The 22,930-nt window shown below is 43.2% G+C and overlaps 5 protein-coding genes and 1 non-coding gene across 9 annotated transcripts; 2 read left to right on the forward strand and 4 right to left on the reverse strand.

The window, feature by feature from the left end:
* Positions 1–420: 420 nt before the first annotated feature.
* trnae-cuc (transfer RNA glutamic acid (anticodon CUC)) lies at positions 421–492 on the forward strand. Its single transcript has one exon. It is a non-coding gene; the product is annotated as a tRNA-Glu (tRNA).
* Positions 493–838: 346 nt separating this feature from the next.
* mrpl12 (mitochondrial ribosomal protein L12) lies at positions 839–4,236 on the reverse strand. Its single transcript, XM_076085844.1, has 5 exons — positions 4,048–4,236; positions 2,647–2,845; positions 2,481–2,549; positions 2,162–2,299; positions 839–1,508 (listed from the first exon to the last, which is right to left on the reverse strand). Exons 1-5 carry the CDS (start codon positions 4,104–4,106, stop codon positions 1,392–1,394), a joined length of 582 nt encoding a protein of 193 aa, XP_075941959.1. The 5' UTR covers positions 4,107–4,236; the 3' UTR covers positions 839–1,391.
* A 758-nt stretch (positions 4,237–4,994) lies between these two features.
* On the forward strand, positions 4,995–6,383 carry LOC142944752 (methyltransferase-like 26 B). Its single transcript, XM_076085855.1, has 6 exons — positions 4,995–5,194; positions 5,367–5,529; positions 5,647–5,706; positions 5,816–5,883; positions 5,964–6,042; positions 6,129–6,383. Exons 1-6 carry the CDS (start codon positions 4,995–4,997, stop codon positions 6,174–6,176), a joined length of 618 nt encoding a protein of 205 aa, XP_075941970.1. The 3' UTR covers positions 6,177–6,383.
* Positions 6,384–6,399: 16 nt separating this feature from the next.
* Positions 6,400–14,977, reverse strand: hgs (hepatocyte growth factor-regulated tyrosine kinase substrate). Of its 4 annotated transcripts, none has more exons than XM_076085848.1 (20): positions 14,811–14,977; positions 13,249–13,333; positions 13,043–13,118; positions 12,820–12,912; positions 12,228–12,345; positions 11,792–11,844; positions 11,554–11,622; positions 11,272–11,396; positions 10,461–10,572; positions 10,120–10,218; positions 9,944–10,039; positions 9,791–9,829; positions 9,497–9,685; positions 9,178–9,388; positions 8,911–9,083; positions 8,680–8,820; positions 8,362–8,545; positions 8,116–8,252; positions 7,842–8,015; positions 6,400–7,722 (listed from the first exon to the last, which is right to left on the reverse strand). In XM_076085848.1, the coding sequence occupies exons 1-20, from the start codon at positions 14,845–14,847 to the stop codon at positions 7,630–7,632; spliced, it is 2,304 nt and encodes a 767-aa protein (XP_075941963.1). In that variant the 5' UTR covers positions 14,848–14,977; the 3' UTR covers positions 6,400–7,629. The 4 variants fall into 4 exon arrangements, with proteins under 4 accessions (XP_075941963.1, XP_075941961.1, XP_075941962.1 ...); XM_076085846.1 differs by having other exon boundaries at positions 10,455–10,572; XM_076085847.1 differs by having other exon boundaries at positions 9,178–9,391; positions 14,811–14,976.
* Positions 14,978–16,845: 1,868 nt separating this feature from the next.
* Positions 16,846–17,853, reverse strand: cldnk (claudin k). Its single transcript, XM_076085857.1, has one exon. The coding sequence runs from the start codon at positions 17,662–17,664 to the stop codon at positions 17,020–17,022; it is 645 nt and encodes a 214-aa protein (XP_075941972.1). The 5' UTR covers positions 17,665–17,853; the 3' UTR covers positions 16,846–17,019.
* A 1,766-nt stretch (positions 17,854–19,619) lies between these two features.
* Positions 19,620–21,391, reverse strand: btr02 (bloodthirsty-related gene family, member 2). The gene is made up of 7 exons (XM_076080125.1): positions 21,122–21,391; positions 20,958–21,035; positions 20,653–20,866; positions 20,561–20,594; positions 20,387–20,529; positions 20,266–20,292; positions 19,620–20,164 (listed from the first exon to the last, which is right to left on the reverse strand). Exons 1-7 carry the CDS (start codon positions 21,389–21,391, stop codon positions 19,620–19,622), a joined length of 1,311 nt encoding a protein of 436 aa, XP_075936240.1.
* Positions 21,392–22,930: the final 1,539 nt, after the last annotated feature.

Raw genomic sequence — 22,930 nt, forward strand, 5'->3', positions numbered from 1 at the left:
GTACGCAGGTCCGGCTGGTGGACGGGGTCCGTGGGTGCTCCAGCTCTGGGGGTGGTGTCAGGGTCTGGCTCCCCAAGGTTAGGGTTAGGGCTGGCAGAGTGAGGTGCCTGTTAGGGGCATTGGAAGTAGGCCAGTGGTGCCTGGGTTCTGCCCTCTGGCCCTGGAGCAGGATGGTTAGATTTATGGGGCTGAGCAGGCACCCTTAGGGGCATTGGAGTGAGGCCGACCTGCACCGCTGGGGCACGATGGAAGATGTCCCAGGCCTGGCTCTACACCGCTCGGGATTTTGCCCAATGGATGGATCTCTAGGGGTGACCAGACACTCTTCTGAGAAGTCAGCTGTGAAAAAACTTTAGTCTGTGATGAACTCTTTCATAGCTGAAGGTTTATAAACGTACAGTGTTATCCGATTCACGACCGTCCCTGGTGGTCTAGTGGTTAGGATTCGGCGCTCTCACCGCCGCGGCCCGGGTTCGATTCCCGGTCAGGGAACGACTGTTTTGTAATCAGTTCGAGTAACAAACGGTATACAGACTGATTCGCCTCGTGATCACTCATCGAGCACGGCACCTGAAACACCTCACTCCCAATGACTTATGTCCACACATTGAAATGCAGATTGCCTTTATATTATAAACCTGTCTAGTAACAACTAGAAACTGGTTTCCCATCATCCCAGACAGGAACAGATTTGGGTGAATTTAAACCTTATATACAGGCTAGTGGTCAAAAACCAGAGGGCAGGATGCCCTCTACTGTCCAAAATATTCACTTCCATTCTTTACAGTCAGTGAACTTTTCAGTCTGAGCATCATGATACATTTAACAGAACACACAGTTTCATTGTCATCATTAAGTTTTTATATCCAATAGTTTGCATTAAATCACACACAACATGTTGCAAATATTTATGGATATTTCAACTTTAATCACATTATTAACAATTCTATAAGTAATAAGGACTCAGCCCTGCCATCCTGAACTGGATACAGTATCTGGTATTCAATGGTAACCGTGTCCCTACTGCATAATCCTTTTTTCTGTAAAAAGTTAAACATACACACAGAAAAAAATTCACCAACTGCCATACTGGTCAGCCAGGCCAGTATTTCTGTAGCTTGTTTGCTTCACAAGTATCAGAACGACCCACGAGCAGACAAAAACAAACGCAAACATCTGGGCGGCCATTCGTGCAGGCTGTGTGCCTGGAAAGTTCAGTCCGAGTTGTACTGCCCCATCTGATGCCGTTAAGAGACAGTATTAATGTCAGAAGGCATTTCTTTGTTTCCCAGGATGCTCTTCTTTGTCATGTTTAAAAAAAAAAAAAAGGAAATAGCAGAATGAAGAATGAAGTGCATGAGCAGCAAAACGGTGGAGGTGGGGACGTAGATCTACTCCAACACGACGGTGCCGCCTGCTGCCTCCAGGGATGCTTTCAGTTTCTCTGCCTCTTCTTTGGATACATTGGCTCGGATTTCCTGAGGAAGAGACTCCACTAGTTTCTTAGCCTGGTTTAGGAAAGACAGAGAAAAGAAGATTTAGTGTGCCGTGTTACCCAATCTGTGAAAACAGGAACTACGATACTGTCCTGAGCCAACATGCAACACGTTGCAGAAACCAATAATATACATTTCTAAAAAGGGACCAATATTAGAAAGTCCGATTGTGGTGTTGAAAGAGAGGATGTCAAAATATTCCTGCTTTATCAGATTAACAATGACACTTCCATAGATATTACAGATATTACACCAGACACCATAAGAAATAAAGAAAATCTTTATACAGACCTTCCCTGTTGTCACATATTATTGTGGCTCTACTTTTGGAACTACAAAGCTGTATTATCTGGGAAAATACAAGTATAGTCTAAAAGAATATTAAGGACACCCTGTGGAGTTTCCTTGTAAACAAAGTTTCTCAACTTAACACACTGTGTACTCTTGAGGTGGAGCAAACGTGTTAAATGCTTCAGTTTCCTAGAATATTTAAAATCTGCATTGATGAGTCATGTTCTCTAACATGCAGCCATCCTCTACAATGTGCATTTATTGGCACGTTACTGCCACCTGCTGTCAATCAGCAGACAGTATTCCTTAGCGTTGGCTACGGGTACATTTAGATGACTCAATACCAAGGACTAAGCACTAATGATGAGACCTACCTGCACCAGATTCAGGCCTTGGATGCAGTTCTTCACTTCCTTTATAAGTTTTACTTTTTCAGCTGCCTTTAATTCTGTCAACTTTACAATGAAGTGAGTCTGCTCCTTCTTGACTGGTACTTCGTCCTCTTCTGCGGCCTAGTTTCACACAGAGAAAAAAAGGGAAATTAAATTTGAGCACGGAAAACGATAAGAAACGAGTAAATAAAAACATGAATATCCTGTGGCAGAGAAGTGTTGATTCAACTCAAAAATATATTTTTAAGTTGTGGTGTAGCAGATGAAGTTATATTGCAACGTGTCTACTTTCTGTACTTACAGCAGCAGGTACAGCCGACGCCATCGCCCCCATCGGCATCATTCCAACATCCTGAATGTTCAGAGTTTTCTGCAACAAAAAAAAAAACCAGATCATCACTCAAGATGCGCCACAGCGGTCTGACGAGACGTACTGCGGTTCAGATTCAGGGACTTTTCACACAAACCTTGAGGAGCTCGTTGAGGTCCGACACCTCTAATAAAGTGAGGCTGGCTATATCACCGACGAGCTGTTGGATTTTGGCGGAATACAGTTTGGCTGCTCCATCGAGAGAAGGGGTGGCGATGGCGTCTGAGTGGTTGGCTGGGCTGGTCTTCAGAAGTCTGAGCGCACACAAGGCTGGTGTTTGCCGCTGAAGCTGTTGCCTGGAAAATGAGAAGATGGATTAACTGAGGTCCTCAGAGCTCAAGACGCAGCCTATCCAGATGTGCATCCGTCATCAGAAGACTTTGTCGATGCAGAAACCGAAACTACCATTTCCCAAAAAAGTGCTCCGCCTTACAAAAATATATGAGGTTTACAGTCAGCGTATGGTCCAGACTTCCAATCCGTGTCTGGCATCAGCACACTGAATGTTTAGGCAGTGTTTCTCATTCTGCAACATGTATTCAATGGATGCATTCACAATGTACCACTGATCAGTTGTTCACAATGTGGCTTAAGTTACTGGATCATGATGTATTCACGTCGGTCTACCTGTGATCAGCTGGCACATCATGAACGTTTGTGACCCCTATTAAAAACAATTGGGTCTACATGAGTGCACTTATCTGAGACCAGTTCAAATGATTATTCTTTTTAGGGTGTTGAAGAGGTAAAAATAATTCATTAATTTATAAGAACAACTAAAACAATATGTCAATTTATTGATTACTTGACCAACCGAGCCACTACTTTGATAACTGATCGATGGTCAGTCAAAACATGCTTGTGATCCCTCAGATATATCCTATGACTCTTTGTTGGGGAGGTTACATATACACCAAGATGAGAACCAAAGCTGTGCTGGCCTGGCATCAGTACCAACAGATCTGGGGGCTTACAGTTGAACCCGGTTGGTTCCTGAACAAATAACCTCAAGTTATTGTAAATGACCAGTGCAACGAGCCAGTTGAACAGATGCAGCGTGCAGTTAGTTGAATGAATTCCCAGTCACACGAGTGTGACCTTGGTGATGTTCGCCGCTTCATGGAGGAACATGTCACACAGATGGTAGTTTTACATGTTTACCACGAAACTAATGGAGAGGACAACGTGTTTTAATATGATTAAATGCAGATTTTATGTCATGGTTCCGCAGTTAAAGCCTGCAAGCGTTCAGCTAACGTTCCTGCTGGCTAAAGCTAACGTTAGCTAACATACTTCACATAAACGTCACATGACTGCAGACTAAATACAGCTTCTGTGCTCGCACGAGCAACAGAGGCATGTTTTACAACCGGAATAACCGGCAGCAGTCACCGACTGTCTGCCCTTGAAGATGCAGGCAGTCAGATCGTGATGTACCCGTGAACCGTTGCCTCCATTGACGTGACTGACCGATGCCTGTTGGGCTGACGTTACGTACCGGTGTGAGGTCGCTGCAACCCGCAGCGCGGTCCGGAGGCAGCGTCTGGTGCAGTACATGCTTAGCGTTAACGGGAGCCGTTTCACCCGGTGTGCCTTAAAAATACAACAAGCCAAGTCTGTCACAGCCGGGTCCCCTTTTTACTCGCTCTGCCTCACAAGCACATGGCGTCCTCTCAGTCCTGTCTGCTGCTGACCTACCCACAAGGCATTGCGTGAACTGGAGGAAAATCTACGGGAACCCATAAGGGACGTGGGAAAAGTATAAATAAATATCCGTGCATGCCACTGATATTTAATACAGATTATATTATAAAAAAGTGTAAGGTATCAATACGTGTTTTCATAGATAATACTACTAACTAATGTTAACAGTACCTGCATTGATACATCGCATACTGTTGTACCAGACATATAATATATAATAATATTAAATTATTATAAAATCAAATATATAATAATAATAATAATAATATATGTTGGTTTATATAAATATAAACCAACATAATAATTTAATATTATATTGTTGCAGTTTTTCACTATGACCACCAGGTGACAGTAAACACTCACGGTTGTAAACATACTCAGGTACAATACACCACCATGCAATATGATCCCACACAGTATGACGATGGTTGTCTTGTTGGTTGGCATTGCTATTCAGAGACAAACTTATGGTATGGATTGATCTTGGTCCCTCTGTTTGTTTGTGTGTCATACCTGTACTGTGCTGAACACTGGGGAGGAGCACAGAGGGAATCCTCTTAACCAGGTAATCTCTGCACCCATCTGCTGTTACAGTCATCCACCAATATGCCATTTGCCAGCTAGTTTCTGTCAACCAGCACAAGTTAAGGTAAGAGGAATCCTCTGAGACAGAACATCAACGCATAGACTGGCATACAAGATGATAGGGTAACATGTCCCTCTGCTTTTATCCTCCAGACCATGCTGTTGTCTCCACTGGCAGAGAGGAACTGGGAGGATCTGTGTTTAGTGCTTGAAGAAGTGCTGGAGCACCAGTTCCACAGGCAGCTGTTCGCCTTAGAGCTGGGCTCTGGAACAGGGCAGCATGTCATACGCTTTGCCCAGAAGATGCCCTTTGTTACCTGGCAGCCATCAGACATCAAAGAAGAGTCTCGGGACAGGTTTGTGTCTTACAGGAAAAGGCTTCCGATAGTTATGCTGGCTATTTGTGTGTGACAGTAAGCTTTGTGGTTTTGCATTTTTCAGTTATATAGATATGAAATAGTAGCAAGTGATTCATGTATTTCATATTGAAATACACATGTAAGATTAAGTCTGCATACTCACCTACAGTATTAAGGAATACATTGCTGCAACCCATGCAAAGAATGTGCTGCAGCCTGTCCACCTGGATGCCAGCGAACCGTGGGAGAAATGGGCCGGCCTTTCTCGCAACTCCTGTGACGTTATTATTGCCATTAACTTACTGCAATACAGCTCATTTCAAACAGCACAGGTAGGCCTGCTCATCTATTTTTTTTAAAACAAGAGTATGAGCTAAATAATTGATAATATTTTGTGAAGGCTGTGCCAGAACCTGTTTCATAAACATTTTTTTAAATAATTTCCCTAGGGTGTCTTCACTGGAGCCGGTCAGACCCTCAGACAAAATGGCCTTTTGATAACATATGCGGTTCGTACCAGAAGTCAGAAAGTTTCTATGCACTCAAAATACTATGATGTCATCATGAGAGTGTGAAGTGCAAAAGTTGACACATTTCCAAATCTTAAACATGTTCCAGGTGTATGCCATCAATGGCACCATCACACCGAGTTGTAACGAACACCTGGATGCAGAGCTACGACAAATGTGAGTGGCCGTTTATTTCCCCGAATGCAACATGGCAACAATACGCGTCCAACTGATATTTGTAATGCTTTTTTACACAGGAATCCAGAGTGGGGTCTTCCAGACATCGATGTGTTGAGACAGCTGGCCTACGGGAACGGGATGCGCATGGAGAGGATGGTGAGTCACATACTTCAGCACCGGGTAACAATACCTGGGAATAACTTCATGACAGCTTTCACACCCGTATCGTTTTTCATTTCCAGATCGAGATGGAAGAATACTACAAATGCCTCATCTTCAGAAAACTATGAAGAAGCCAAAGTGCACAATTCGTATACTTATGCACGAAACTATGTTAAAGTACGTCTCATCATATCACTCATCCATGTCGTGTTATGTCCTTTACCCTTCTTATTGAAACATGAATGAATGTGACATGGAACACTGTATTTACATGAATAAAAGTTGTCACACCTCTTTCTTTTTCAATCCTTAAATTATACACACAAAAAAAAAAATCCAAGTGAAAGCAAGTTGACAATAAGAACCAGATATTTATTAAATATAATTTTAAAATTACTTTTAAAGTCAGACAGATCAGTATGATGGAATAAAGAAGTTCACAGATGGCAACTGAAGGGTTACAGAAATCACCGATTGGGTGCGTGATACATACATGCGGCACATAATGTTTGCTCTGCAAGCATTTCCACATTTCTGGAGAGCAAAGTACACTTTAGAAACGAGCTCCCACCTTTATTTATTACGTAGATGTCCTCACCTGTGACAGTAACCGAATGCAGACGCGATGGGGTGCCTGGGGGTCATTTTCAGTTAATAATAGGTTCACGTACTGTGTTTCTTTCAGTTTTATCATGTGGCAGTGCTTTTATCTGCAACACAAATCATTTTAATAAAGAGAAGCAGGCTGCTAGAGCTACTGTACAGCTTTACTTTGTCTATGGTCACTAGCTGTGTCATTTAAATTATTTAAATTATTATGAAAGTGTATTTATTGAGGATTAAACAACCACCCAGCTAATTTTATAACACTCCTCCCACAATGTCCAATCCCTGAAATAAGTTTCATTATTTAAGAAATGACATAAAGACCTTTGTTAATCCAAGCAGTGCACAACAAATGAATGCCAAAACAAGATGGAACCCACAGCTGCAGTGGCAAGCTGTGAACACGATGGAGGTTTGAGTTAGTGCCACATATTTCAGGCCTCTTCACTGTGCTTCACCCTTCATCCTCACGCCCACAATCTCTTAAACAGCACGCAAAGATGTCTCTCAATCACAGCCCAAACTGACAGGATACGTCGAATTCACTTCCATTTCAGAAAATAATGAAACTTTAACATGCGGATTTTGCTTTAGAAAAATATGAGACAAAGGATGGTTATGTCTTGTCTTTTTTGTCCTAAATTATGATCATATTTTCTTATTCTTTTTCTTACTTTAATACCACTGACTATTTCTGACCTTCAGTTATTCATTTAATAAGGAAACACTACATACATATCAGCTGGAAAGAGGGAGGAAGAGGGTGAAACAGTTATGGTGCCATCTCTTGCAGCTTCACCCTGCATTAGTGGGGGAGAGGCAAGGAGGGCGACAGTTCTGCAACATCATCACAATATCTTACATTGCCACAACATCACAGCAAGGTGGAAGAGGTGTGTTTCCAGAGAGCGGAGAGTCCGGAAAGTGGAGGAGGAGAGAGGGTGTAGTGTGTCAGACTCTGCAGCATGCAGGCTTTCAATCGAAGGAGATGAGCTGTGCCTCTGCACTGCCGGGCACAGCCTGAGGGACCTGCTGCTGCTGCTGCTGTGGGCCACCAGGGGGAGCCACCTAGCAAGATAAATGGTGACGGTTAAAATAAGAGAATTAGGGAGGATTGAATTAACTTTAAAATGTAAAAATCAAGAATAAATCATTAACGTAGAAGGAAGAAGTAAAAAGCGGCTGACCTGTTGGTACATGGGCGGCTGGCCTGGCATGTACTGCTGTTGTGGGGGCATATTGGGGTCCTGTCCTGGCAATGCTGAAATCATGTTCTGCATGGGGTATGGCTGGTAGCCCATGTAACCCATACCGTTGGTTGGGGCAGGCTGGGGCATACTCTGGGCCTGAGAGACCACATTCTGCACAGAACAAGGACAACATTGAGTGGCCTAATTATTTCTCTTTGAATATTTTTTGGCTGTAGTTTTTTTTAAATCGTGAAAAGAGAATCAATCAGACCTGGTAGCCCTGTGTGGGTGTGGGCTGATAGTTGGAGTAGGGTGGACTAGTTGTGGGCGGAGCCTGACCAGGAGGAGGAGCAGGCTGCCCGTTAGTGCCTGCAGCCTGGTACATGTATGCATTTACCATGTTGGGATCTGGAGGAAGAGAGGACAGTCACACACACAGCAGCACACTGGAATACACTGAAAAACATGGTATTCATGGTTTTCTAGTTGTCAAGCTATCTAAAGTACACCTTCTCACCTGGGGCAGCATTGGGCATGGCCTGGTACTGTGGTGGGGCAGTCTGCCCAGGCTGGTTCATGTAGATGTTGTGCATAGGTGAACCCTCCACAGAACCAGCAGGGCTGAAGGTACCCGGGTAGCTGGGTGGAGCACCAGGCTGGTACACCACCCCTCCCGCCACATTGGGGGGCAAAGATTGCATCTGCGTAACAGCACATATATATTAGACATTTAATCCCAAAGAGTTACGAAGAGGTAAACATGGTGTCTAAACCACGTGTTGCAGTGGGAGATACCCTCTTAATCACCTTTGCTAATCCTAAATGCAGTGCGTACCTGAGCGTAGGGCAGAGAGAAAGCAGGCATTTGGGCTCTCATCTGGATCGTGTGCTTCTGCTGCTCCAGACGCATCTGCCTCTCCTTCTCCTGCTCCTGGAGACGCTGGATGGCCAACTGTCTCTGCATCTCCAGGTACTCCTGCAGGTCAAAGACAAAAACACTTGTGAGCATGGTAGTGAATAGTTAATCAACACGTGCATTTTTCCGTGGAGAGCCTTATTTCCTCACCTGTTTCTTCTGCCTCATGATCTCCAGTTTCTGCGCCAGCTGGATGTGCCTCTGTCGCTCCGCTTCCTCTGTGGCATGACGCAGCTTCTCTCTGTGTTCGTCCCGGAGTGCGTTGAGGGCGGCCCGAGCGTCACGCACCTGAGCCAACTTGTCCTGCAGCCCCTCATAGTACACTGCGGACGGCATACGTGACACGATAGTTCAGGGACTGGGACACTCGGAAATGCATCGGTACACACACACACTCATACTCATGCTAACACTCACATCGCTTCTCATCTAGCTGGTTGAGGATGTCCAACAGCTGCGGGTGCATGTTGTTAATGGACTGGAAGAGTGAGAGCACAGCGCTGTCGTTGGTGATGCTTCGCCCGCGCATGTGGTTGCTCTTCATGCGGTTGAGGAAGGTGGTGACGGAGTTCTGCAGAGCCTTCAGAAACTGCTCGTGGTTCTCCTCCGACTCGCCGTTCTGGTACTGCTGCTGAAGGACGGAGACGAGAGGGAAGCAAAACACAGAAAGTCATTTTGTGGTTTTTCTAGACATAAAACAACCAACATGGGCTCTCAGCACAGAGCGTCAACATACCTCCACAATGCTGACCGGCTGGACAGGGACATGACTTTCTACTGGCTGACTGATTGGTGGTGGTGGTGGTGGTGGTGGTGGTGGAAGCGGCTCAGCCAATGGCATGGGGGCCGGAGCTGAGGGGGTGGGACTCTTGCGAGCCTCTTCCTGCTTCTTCTCCCAGTACGTTCTGTTCAGGTAGCGAGCCAGCTGGAATAATGTGACACATTACCATCAGCACTACAAGCAAGAAGTAAAATTCCCACTCGTGTATTATAATGCAGGTATTGAAGAAGAGAAGGATGCGACATGTACCTCAGGGTCTACATCTTCAGCTGATGGAGCAGAGGAGTTCTGAAGAGAGCGTATAGTTCACATTGGTCAGTGACAAAAATATATTTCCAGAACTTGTAGAGTAAATAATTCATTTTGCCAGAGAGAGAAAGGCAGCCTGAGAAGAGGTCTCACCACAGGGGAGGTGTAGAGCGAGTTGACTGGTGGAGCGGAGGAAGTCACTGGAGTGGGATCAGCTTTGGGATACATTGAGTAGGAGTTCTTATGCCTCTGTAAGAATACATACAGGCATGCATCACTGTCTCCTTAGAGTCAAAATACAAAGCAAAAATATCAGCTGTGCAACCCACCATGCGCTCCTTCTCCTCGGCCTCGCTTTGGGAAAGGGCAATGGCCAGCTGCAGCTCCTCTTCCTCCTGCAGGGCTGCCTCGTCTTTCTTGGGAGGCACCTAGTGAGAGAGCGGAGCAATTGTAGGATCCAGAAACAGCCCACAAACTACAATATATATACGAATAATATACAATATTTGGATGAGTGAAAAAAATATTCTTATACAGAGCCTGATGAAGCCATGGGGATCTGTTTTCCTATGGGGGAGTCCTTTGATATCCACTTCCTATCCTCAACAAAATGCATTTCAACTATAACCGGTTACACCATCGACTAAGCCATCTCATTTTTTACTTCTACCTGGGATTGTTGAGACAGCGGGCTGGTCAGGTACTCGGGAGGCAGCTCTGCGGGGCCTGGGGTGGGGGCTTTCCCTTCAGCTTTCCTGAGTGGAGGAGAGAGGGAGGGGTGGCTGGAAAAGAAAAGAGGATCGGGGAGGAATAAAAAAACATCGTCAGTTAGAGGAGAGCATTCTGCCGGAGACACTAAGAAGAAAACACACACAATGTTAAGCTCTATAGTCCGAAGGTTTCACAGGTTTATTTTGCAGCATTGCTTAAAGTTGGTCTATACATAGACCATTGAAAGTGCACAATGTGTTCTTAAATTAAAGGTGTTTTTGTCATACAAACAGTTAGAGTTTATGGCATATCAAATTAGATTTTTCCAGGTTTCATCTAAGTGTTAAATAACAAATCAGCAAATTCTAAATTGTGATAGAATGCATTATAAATGGCTAACAAACAAACTGGGCTAAAAATAATCCACTCCTTGGGGGAGCTTGTGAAAGAATAAAGAAAAGTTTCCACACAAAATAAAATTCCACGCATGGACAAGGGCAAGCAAAGAAGACAGTGGATTTAATCTTTGTAAATATTTGACACTAAACCAAGAAGCTATCAAGCCTGACAGTGATCAGGTACAAAATATAATCCAAAACCAGTGCATACTCAGGCTCAGCAACCAAAGTATATACAGCATAACTGGAGCAACAAAATAATATACAGTGCCAGTGTCATACTGCAGCTAATGAAGAAGAGCTCTTTAGGTAGAGAGACACTGTTCAGAGCCACCATCCATACTTCACACTCTGAGAGATGTGGGGACTCACTTGTTAAGCAGCTCAAAGCAGGGCTCACACACACGCACTTCCTTCTCTATGCCAAACTTTGGGATGGTGGAGTACTTAGACGAACACTTGCCGCAGAAAATCTGGCCGCAGGCTCGACAATGGTGCTGGAGGAGCAAAGAACACAAATCGAGGTCAACTTCCTTACATGCGCCATAAACATCAACTCCACTCACACACACACACACACGTACGGCTGTAAATGGAAAAGAGGAAAACCATAAAATCTCCCAAGTGCCCTAGTTTGAGGAAAGGCCAGCCTACCTTTCTCGTCATAACTCCAAACTGGACTCTGCACCGGTGGCACTCCTCAGCATCAACCCAGTCAGGGGCCTGCACCAAGCAGACAGACGTCACATATCACTACAGCTGTGGTCACCGCAGCTTTGTGCACAATCATCTCCTCTTCTAAATAGATCAGCGCCAATGACCAGCACCAGACTAAACTATAGAAACATCACTGACTCTATGTCAGCGAAACAAGAAAAACTAAATGTCTCACTCTCTCAGCTGCGAACATCGCATCACTCTCCTTGAACTCGGGGAACACATGACCTGTGAGAAAAGAAAAGCAGACCTGTTAAATATACGGTGTGATACTAGTAGTGCATTAGAAGACCTCATGGGATTTAGAAATGTAGAACTTGCAACGCAGCCTTTGCGGTGGAATTTTCACTTGAAAAATTACGGACATGGAGGCTTCGTACAGGATTGAGGTCACAGACAACCTAAGCAATCATTACAAATTAGTAATTAGCTGGAATTGTGATTGCATAAATACACAAATCTGAATGTGCTTATTTTAAATGTAATTGTAGCCACGACAGGACTGGGAAACATTTATCTGGGTAATTATTCTTTCAGAGATCCTCAAACTTCCTTTCAGCAAAGCTCGGTGGGAAGAAAACAAAGTAAAAACACCGCATGTGTCCACTCACCTTCCACTTTCATGATCTGATAAGTGTCTTGGACCACCTTGTATTTGGGCTCGTTGCGGAAGGCGTGAGCCCAGGCCTGGATCAGGTACAGGATCTTGTTTCTGACATTTGGTTCCGTCTGTTTTTGGTGGTAAAAGAACCACACGGTGAAATAAAAAAAGTCTCGACAATCCCTCTTGAGTTTATGTATATAGATTTCTGTTGTCAAATAACATTGGTACAAGTGAGCTTTTTCAAACACACACACACACACACACACACACTGAATCAAACAACGTCGGTGTTTGGTAACAAGAACAGGAGGTGGGAAGTCCCTTGTTCTGGTCTGAAAAAAAAAACAACTCTTGTCACAAGGCTATGACATCATCAGGAAGTGGAAACCAGCATGGGCTGCAGGAGCTAAAGTCACATGAAGAAGCAAAGAGCCAATCAAGCATTGCTAGCTCACGCTGTTCTGCAGCCGGCTGCCTGACGTGATAAGACAAATCCCGCGGTCTGTGGAACAAAACACTGCATCCAAACTTCCCACTGCTTGTTTACACAATACAGAGTCGCACTATTAAACAGAACAGGGTGATGAAGTAAGGGTAACCTTGAGTAAATCCTTCAGTTCCTCCATCGTTGTTTTACTCGCCACCTCATCGTGGATGGTCTGGCCACAGTTCTTCACCACCGACTCCAGGACCTGAAGGGTGAGGCGTCATGATCACTCACTACGCCAACTATGTTACGCACATTTCACCAAAGAAGCTTTTCTCACAAAAAACAAGTGAAAGAATGAAAGCTGCACATTGTCCACTGAACACGCGTGTTACCTCAAGAGCATAGAGGGCTACGTGGGGGTTTTTGTCGTTCAGCTTCTTCTTAATGGCCCCGATAGCATACTTAGCTCTGCAGGGAAAAACACAAATAATGCTCAATAGAAAACTCAAAGGCAATAAATTAAGTCAGCAAAAACAATAAACCTCATAATCAACTTCAGCAGCTGATGATATGATGTGTGGAGGGCAGAATCACTCACTGTGCGTCTCCTTGTCGAATGAGATCACAGATCTGCAAGATGGATTCCCAGTCAGTCTCCAGCAGCAGCTGACTGGTGGCTTTATCTGCAATTAGTACAGATGGTTGAATCTTTATAACATATGTATTATTACTATTATAGACTTGCTTCATGGAAACCATGTTCGTTTAGTTTTTGTATCTATATATAAATATAAAGTAGGGTAAATGTCCCTATCTACACTCTTAGCTACACCTAGATAAATATAATGCCTATAAATCCTTCCTCCATGAAGAGTATTCAGGTTTCTTTAAACTGTTTTAGAGAGGTGTTCAATAAGCTTTATGGTCATTTTGGAGGCTGTCATTTGTGACGATGTTGATTTGCATTGTGTTATACTAACGACAGTTTCTAATATATATAAAATAAAACGGCAACCAAGTGTGTGTATATATAGATATATATATATATCTATATATATCAAATATAAATATCATTGAGTGCCTGCGGTCATTCCCAAAAATATTGTTGTATTACTGATTCCACTGTAAGTGTTGTGACATTTGATTTTGGCAGTGGGCTCAGACCAAAAAAAGCACGACTGTTTGGCAATTGGTTTGTGGTAATAATTCAACCAAATGCATCTTTGGTAAGATGGAAACATGCACATCTATCATACACTATCCACGGACACGATGAGGGCCTTGAGATGGGTTTTGTACCTGATCTTAAGGCTTACATGGTAGATGTTTCTAAATTCCTGTGTTTCTAATGAACACAGCACAGCACAGAGCACCACCCAGCAAACAAAGATAATGTACAACATGCACAGAGAGCCGTTTATCAGCTGGGTGTCAGTTATACCAATCTACACATCAATATCAACGGAAATAAAAGGAAGAAGTGTGTTAATACGAAATTGTGTCTGCCAATTATTAATAGAAGTTCAAAGTTGTTTTTTTTCCAGGGTAGGGCGAGTGAAAGCTAAGCTAATTAGCCACCTTACGTTACCTTTGCCAGCTGTATTTGAATAGAAAGGATCTAAACGAGGACTAGTTTAGGAGCTAATCAACCTGTTGTGGAGTTAAAAAACAACAACTTGGGACAACAATATAAGTCATAAGTAGGTGATCTCATAAATGTCATTGTTGTGCTGCTTGCTTCCTTAAAACAGCCGACTCATGCTGTGCAGTAAGGTTATTACTACCGTTAAATCACGAGCTAACGTTAACATAGTATCGTGAGTGTGAGGTAATGAACATAAGAAGGAAACCACCAGTGTAACCTGGCTAATAGCACGAGATAACACACGGGTAACGTAACGCGGCGTTAATACGACTGTGAGGGGAAAAAACGGACAAATAAGATCGTAAATGTATTTAATCGGGCTGGTGGATTTAAGTGAGCCTGTCTGGGCCTCAGAACAATAGCTGCGAGATTGTTAGCAGGCTAAAATTAGCTGGCCTGAGAGCCACAGCCCCAGCGTCTGTCAAAACAATACGCTGGACGAAGAAAAAAAAAACGCACTTTGACTCACAGTTGGCTAATAAACTACGAACTTCACGAATGTGCTGATAACTCACCCAGAAGCCTCTCAAATGTACCGCCACCCTTTCCCATCTTAGATTCAAAGTCTCAAAGTAGCTGTCGAGGCGTCTTGTTTGGTGAACGAGTCCCGGATATCTTCACCGCTGAGGGTTAGCTTCTCTGTTAGCTTCTCTGTTAGCCACGGAGCACAGCTGTACGGCACTTCCTACTTCCCACTTCCGGTGTAGAAACAACAACATGGAGCGGTTTTTTTTCTCCCTCTAGCGACTGACAAAGACAATGGCAAGTACATTTGACAGAATCAGCATTATTGGCCAAAGTATGCACATACAAGGAATTTGACTACAGGTTTTTTTGCATCTCTTTACTGACACATAAATACAAATAACAACACAGGGACAAGGAACATAATATACAGGACTGTTGTGTACGCAAGTAGTGAACAACTAGGTGTAACGTTAAATATAAATATTAATGTTATAATAATGTAGACAGAGGTGGAAGCACATTTACAGTAGCAGTAGCTATACAGTTGTGAAGTTAGATACTATTTCAAAAGAAAATAGTGTTGCCTACTTTTTACTCTACTACATTTACAGTATGTGAGTTATACCAGTTAAAATGCAAAATTAAGATTTTAGAAATCTGTGATTATATGAAATATGATGAATTGTTGAGCAGTAAATTAAACTACCCAACTTTAGATAAATAGGCGTGTTAGAATTAGCTGAAGGGTAACTGAACACCTCTGACAATCTTGTTTTTCCCGACCTCCAGTGATGCAGTGATGCACAAGTGTACTCCAGCACTCTGTGACATCACTGATGGCAATGGCTACAGGTGCATACAGTACACTTATTTCTGTCCTCACCTAATCAGTGTTCTTAGGAGTGAAACAGGCTTAAAAACTTTCACCAAGAGAGGACAGCCAGGCACTGCTCTCCAGCCTGATATTTAAGATTCTCTTTAATACGCTGCTTAGATACTGATATAGTGCTCTTGTCTAGCTCTACGTTTCCCCTGTTGTTGTGTTAAATAGCACAGTCTGCCTTACTGTATTCACAGCGTTACTCTCCCAGCATTGGTATAGGCCTACTTAGGTCATGTATGAGTCACTACCTGGCACTTGGAACACTGGTGCCCATTGTTATTGTGGTGCTGTATAAAGTGTCATTGTGTTGCTCTGTCCTCTGCTGATAAGAAAGAAATCATTTTACTGTTACAGCAAATATAAAGCAAATACCACGGTGAACCTTCTATGCAGTTAATCTAGTTTAAAAATATATAGCTTAGAAAATGAAATTCAGAGTCAGCATGTACAGTAACCAAAGTTCAAGGGTCTGTAATGATTTTAATTCACTGAATTTGGTTTTGAAACTCTCTGTGGATGATCATTTACTTCAAACTAAAGGAGTACAGAGATTCTGACAGAAATACTGACAGATAGGAACACACGTGTTACAAACTTGCACATTCTGTGTTGATCTGTTTGTTAGATAAAATCATATCGGTTTGGATGTCCAAGATAGGTGATGGGATGGCTGGTCCGTTGTGATTTGACAAAGAGGAGGAGGTACTTTGAGATCACTTTTGCTAAGAGAGTCTGGTTTGCTGTACTTGTTGTTAACTGACAGAATCCCAGGATTTTTATGTCATGAAAGAAAGATGTGTTTTTCTTTGCCCCTGGTACAAGGAAGAGGAGATGGAAGATAGGAGATGGAAGACCACACACACAGACACACACACACACACACACACACACACTTCTCAACAATATGGAGCCACAAGCAAACGTACACACATCCCCATTGTTCTATTGTTCTTCTCCACTCAGTATAACCACATAGTAGTGTTTACATAAAGGCGCAAAACAAAGATTTTCTTATTAAAACTACTACAATACTTCTCTCAAGCACATGCAGTTGTTAGATCTTATATCTGTTATCATACAAATGTGAACACACACCATTTGCTTCACTAGACAATTTGGAGGACCAAAACTTTTATTGTGTTTTACACTGACAGACAGAGAACAAGGTTATTGAACAATATCGGGTATGAAATAATAAAATGAGTTCAATTTTTGCTAAACAGCTTCCTGCGGCTTATCAGAGAAAAAAACTAACTGGAAAAACATTAAATATAAAATAATTACAAGGAGCAAAATCAAAAGGACAGGAATCAGGTTTGTCACCGTTTGGGATGCATTTGTGGGACTTGAAGGCATTCAGACATTTTGGATACTCAAACATAGCCTTTGACTTGTGAGGCGGCCCTGCGAGGACTACTTTCCCCACTGCTGAAGGTGGGAGAGCCTGGGAGGCCAGGGGGACTTGACCCGGCATAGAGCAGAGATCCCCCAATGAGGAGCAGGCCTGATGCCCCCCAGCCGATGTAAAGGGCAGGGCCAAGCTCACGCTTGTGTGGGGCCGCCACATGTGGATCATAGAAATCCCTGATGATGGAGTGGGCAGTCCAGCAGACGGGTACAAGGTAGAGGAACCCTGCGATGGCAAAGAGGGCGCCGGAGATGCGAGCAATTCGGGCCTTGGCGCTGTTTACACCAATGCATTTAGTGCACTTGACTCCGAGGACCCCCAGAGCCAGGGCCAGGCCACACATCAGGATGGAGAACACGGTGAGGCCTCGGGCTGCCTGCATGTCACTGGGCAGAGCCAACAAGCTATCATACACCTTACACTGGATTTGACCCGTGCTCTGCACTATGCAATTCATCCAAAGGCCTTCCCAAATGATCTGAGCCGTCACTATGTTGTTACCGATGAAGGCAGTGACCCGCCACAGGGGGATGATGCAGACTACAAACCCCCCCACCCACCCCACAAGGGACATGATTAGGCCCAGCAGCTGCATGCCCGTGGTTGCCATGTTGAAAGGTGTTGTTTGAATCAGATGGATTTGTCTTTGTTTTTATTTCAGTCTCTGTTTGTCGCAGAGGGACAACTTATAGTCCCACAAAGGAATGTGACAGTCTACAGTACTGGATATATTGTGCTCCACTGCAGGATCCTCAGGTGATGATGGTGTTGAGTTTAGCTTGGGTCAGACAACGACAGGTATCCTGGAGTTCAGAAAAAAACAAAGAAAAACATTTTTTTGATACTTTTTTATCACACAAATAGTGCTACAAAATAAATATTTATAACTTCCTACCACTTGGAACAATGAGCATTATATTAGTAAGGTATGAAAAGACTAATGGAGCATATATTTATCATAAATATTTGGAAACAGGCTGCGAGGCCCATGTTTAGTGGATTCCAGTGAGAAGCAGAGAGAATAGCCGTCTTTGACACAGCTGTGGGTGTCGAGCTACGCCTTGCCTGGTGAGTGGATTATCTCAGAAAAACATGAGGAGACTCTGAACACAAGCATCTTTCATGAGGGCTTGTAGAGTGGGCCAGGAGGACCTATGTCATCTATTTATCTCTGCTCTCAGTGTCCACATTTCACCAATTCTGTGAATCAAACCCTCCCTGCACAATCAGTCCAGGGGTGGCTCCATGACATGGATGGATGGGGAAATGTCAAACGGATAAGTTTTAGCCTTTGGCCCCCTTTTAGATAAACATGTATCCAATAAAAAACAATCTGAGATATTTGATTTGATATGAATAAAGTGTAACAGTCTGTTTTGTAAGTGGGCAGATAACAATGGATCGTACGAATCCTTGAAACCAGAATAATCAGTCTGACAGACCCACATTCTCCCACTTTTACAAAATATTGTGCACAAATTCATGAAGTCCCTCAAAGGCCCCTGAAGACCCCACTTTCAAAAACTATGCCTTATACGTGACACAACTAACGACTCTGTCTATTGGGATACTTTTCAGGAAATGATCGCAAATGAGGCACGAGTGATCCATACACCTGCCTCTAAAACTGAGACTATTTAAATACTTGTTACTGTATTAAATTGTGATACAGCCAAACATACAATACACGAACAACTAGGAACAGTCAATATATTCCATCAAACCCACCACATTTCTCATAAATGTATCGTTTTCAGTCTAATTTATTTTGACATTTTGAGAAATTGATAGCTATTTACCTCAAAAGAAGTATGTTGGACTCTCGCTGCTCCCCTTGGTCCACAGGCTAGTGTTGCTGGTCCTTTGCCTGTGTTGATCAGTTGCAATGCCTGGAGTTGTGGATGACAGACGGTCCTGAGGATTCAGTTCAGTCCCCAGAAAGGCTGGAGAAAAAGGGAGGCTCTGTCTCAGAGGTCAGGTGAAGTGAAGTAGAGCGGGTCGATCGGCTTGGACACCCAGGACTGGACTGGAGATGGGGCTGCCCTCCGAGATGCCAGCGCAAGTCTGTGTGGCGGTGGGCAGAAGCATGCGCTTGTGTGGACGACTGTGTCAGTGTGTGAATGAGTGAATGTGTTTGAGTGTGTCTCCCAGTGCCTGGCGTACGAGCACAATGCCCTGCTGTTTGGCTGTGCCCTCCCTCCCTGCTCCTCGTCAACCTCTGTCCCAACCCCGCAGCCCCTCACGTCCATCCAACTCTGCAACCCATGTTCTCTTCTTTTGACTCACTTGTTCATTTATGAGAGTCTTCTCTTTTTCTGCTACCCTCCTCTTTCCCTTTCAATCTGTTTATGGCTTTCATTGAACTTTTTCGAGTGAGTCAGTCCTTATTCAACCTCTTGTTCACTGTTCTGACAGGGAAAGTGTGGTTCATTGTAGTTTTTCATATGGATTTGGCATTAAATAGATATATTTGACACACTGGATTGATACTGAAAAGATAATCACATGCACAACAACTGTAGTTACACTGGAGAATTATAAATATAGAAATAAAAACATGAATGCTTAGATGCTGCAGAAACTAGAAGAGATGATTAGGGGAGCATCGTTTTTGCCGCCATGCAGGCGACCGGGACTGAAGAACGGATGAAGGCTGTCAGTGAATGCATCTGTGAAGGTGTGAATGTGGACTCCAGATTCTGCGCAGTAGAAGGACACGCGGCCCTCAGTGTAGTCCAGAAACACGCCCACCTTCCTGGGTCTCTGCTCTAGAGCCAACGACGTGACAGGAGAGGTGTTGGCAATGAACTGGCCTCCAGCCTTCAGGCTTAAAGTCCAGAAACCATTTGCAGGGCAGACAGAGAACTTGCCCTTCCTGTTCATGGACTGTCTGACAACACCCAGATTCCACTCGATCTTCTCCCCGACCTCCACCTCCCAGTAGCACCTCCCGCCGCTGAAGCTTTCTTTGGCCAGCACGTTTGCCACGCGGTCGAACCGCTTGGGGTGATCTGGTACCTCTTGAAGCTTGTCCGTATGTCTCACCTCTTTTCTGTCATCTGAGACGGAGAGGAAGGGGTGGGCTGTCTTGGCGCTCAGATTGACATCCACTAATAAAGAGGGAAGAGAAAACGTCAAGAACGGGTCAAATCGTCCATGTTTTATGTGTGTACATCCCTTTATATTTGTTTCTGTGTGGACAAAGCCTTACCTATGTATTTCTCTATTCTCTTGAGTTCTGTCAAAGAAGAGCCAAAAAGAAAAAAAAACGAATTTACTGTAGAATGCTCATTTAATGATTTAATACACAAGACAAAAGTTGCATTACTCACCAGATTTGGAGAGCCTGTTGACTTCTACCTTAATCTTCTCCATTATGTCTGCCAGTGCTCGTCTGGTGACCCCAACACATGGGTCAGTTTCTATGGTAACTTTGGACCAGTCCTTCATCCCAGAGGCGCACACAGTGGGAACACTGTTCTGCACGACACAAACAAAGTTTTCACGGATTGAAGCCAGTCACCAATACCATTGCATCATCTACAGAAGGTGAAGGCGATTACCGCGATAACTTGGTCCGTATCGTCATCTTGATCACTTTTCTCAGGAATAAGGGGGTCGGGTTCGGTGTTCTCCTTCCTCAGCTCCTGGATCTCCTGTTCGATCTCCTTCACCAATGTTTCTACCTTCTTCTCCTCCTCTCTCTGTCTCCCCTCAATTGCGTCAACCACGGCTTTGTGATTCTTCTCCATAGCGTGCACGAGGGCAGAAAAGACCTTCTGGCTCTCTCGCACCTCTCTGAGGTAGGAGTTCTGATTGGACGCCATCATGTATCAACATTCAACTATATGCACATTTCTGTTAAACAGAGATTTTTAATGAGAGTAGAGGTTTTAAACGCACCTTTTGTAGCTCCAGAGCATATTTCAATCTTTCTGCCTTCTGCTGCCTCTCCTGAATCATTTGCTCAACATCTATAACCTGTAACAGTGACATACACATATAAACTAGTTGTATTAATAATCAGATCACTTGTGATTGAATCCCTGACAAATGCAATGAAGTACCATCTCCTCATCAGGTGGTTTCTCTGGTCGAGTCTTCCTGTAGTTATCTGAGATTTCTGCCAGAATGCGGTTGACGCTGAGGTCAGGCCTGTCACTAAACAGTCTCCTGCAGCGCGGGCAGTATTTGGACAGGTGTCGTGTCCAGTAGTGGCTGAGACAGGACAAGCAGAAGCTGTGTCCACACGGTATGGTCACCGGGCTGGTGAAGATGTCTCGACACAGAGAGCAAAGGAAGTGCTTCTCGGGGAGAAGGCTAATTGTAGAGGCCATACTCTGAAAATGACAATGTCAACAAAGTATGAGAAAGCTTTTTTCATTTTCATTTTTGTTTGTTTTTACATCTGGTGAATAAGCTTGCAGTTGAGTGAATGTTGTGTAAAAAATGGTCGATAAGGCAATACAGAAATAACCAGTAACTTGACTTAAGAAGTGCCCATCATTTGACGAATCTTTGTATTTTATGACATAAACATCTAAAGTCGATTCACATTTCTTCGGGAATATTAATGTTATAGAAAAGAGCCTGAACATTACACATTAAAGTTACAAATTGAAAACAGAGTATTTGTATATTTATTATAAGAGGTGGAAGAAGAACTCAGATCCTTTCATGTAGTGAACAGAACATTACATAACAAATACTCCACTACAAGTAAAAGTCAAGAATTTATTAATTTATCAAAGCAACAGTACAAAAGTAATGTCAGCAATGTACTGAGAGTAGTAGTTAAGTGTATTTTTTAACTCTACTATACTAAAATCTTGTTTGTATTACTATGGCAAGTGTAACATGAAATGTGTGCAATGACAATAAAGGCATTCATTAAGGTTCTGCTGTAAAATATTCCTTATGACATTATTAGATTGTATTTACTGGTGCATCAGTGTGTAAGTAGTATTTTCTTAGCTGGTTGAAGTGGAGCTAGTTGTAAGTACTTCTATACAGTAAGGAAGACAACTGGACACTTTAAAGGTTAAAAGCCAAAAACATTGCAAACCCCTGATTAAATCTTTTACAATATCTTGTCTTTTAGGTGTTTTTTTTTTGAAGAGGAATCTATTTTTTGAAAATTCCCATAAAATGTTCTTACGTATAGTAATGCACTTTCCATCACTGTATTTGAGAACATATTGTTCCAGGGCTATCTTTCAAAGCTTCATAGTGCAAATTTGATAAATGCATTGTAATATCAAATCAACTATTCCATGTTGAACTATACGTACTTCCCACTGACTGCTTAAAAAAGGAGCATTTTCTCTAAAATGTGAAAGAACAAATATTTTTTAACTCAGCTATGCAGCATTCACACTCACAGGACAAATGGAAGGACATGTTCTTGAGCAGAATGTCCCTCCTCTCATATTATGTAATGATACACAAAGTCCAGGATACATGACTTCTTTTTTTAATCTAGTGAAGTAACATTCATTTCACTGGTAAAAGCTCCCCACGGTGAAGCCTAATCCTCTAATTGTTTCCTCTTCTTAATGCCATAATCCTACATGTTTCAGTTAAAAGGAATTTCTTTGTGATCGAGTCGATATACTAACAGAGAACGGAAGCAGCTAATATAATGTAAAGTATGTCGTCAAACAGGGAGCAACCACACTGTTTATGCGTCACTGGGGAGCAGTACAAGTCAACACAAAGCAGCAACTACTAAAACGTTTTGTCCTGACATTCATGTCGGAAACACTCTTTGATTATGCACTTCATAAATGATTTTAAAGTCTGAATTAATTGACAAAAAAAAGTAGTTTTCCAAAAGTAAAACAGAAACTAATGTGAAATATTTACTGAGTGAAGTG

This window comes from Anarhichas minor, unplaced genomic scaffold, assembly GCF_050575085.1.
Source record: "Anarhichas minor isolate MPS153535 unplaced genomic scaffold, ASM5057508v1 ptg000007l, whole genome shotgun sequence".
In the NCBI taxonomy this organism is placed as follows: Eukaryota; Metazoa; Chordata; class Actinopteri; order Perciformes; family Anarhichadidae; genus Anarhichas; species Anarhichas minor.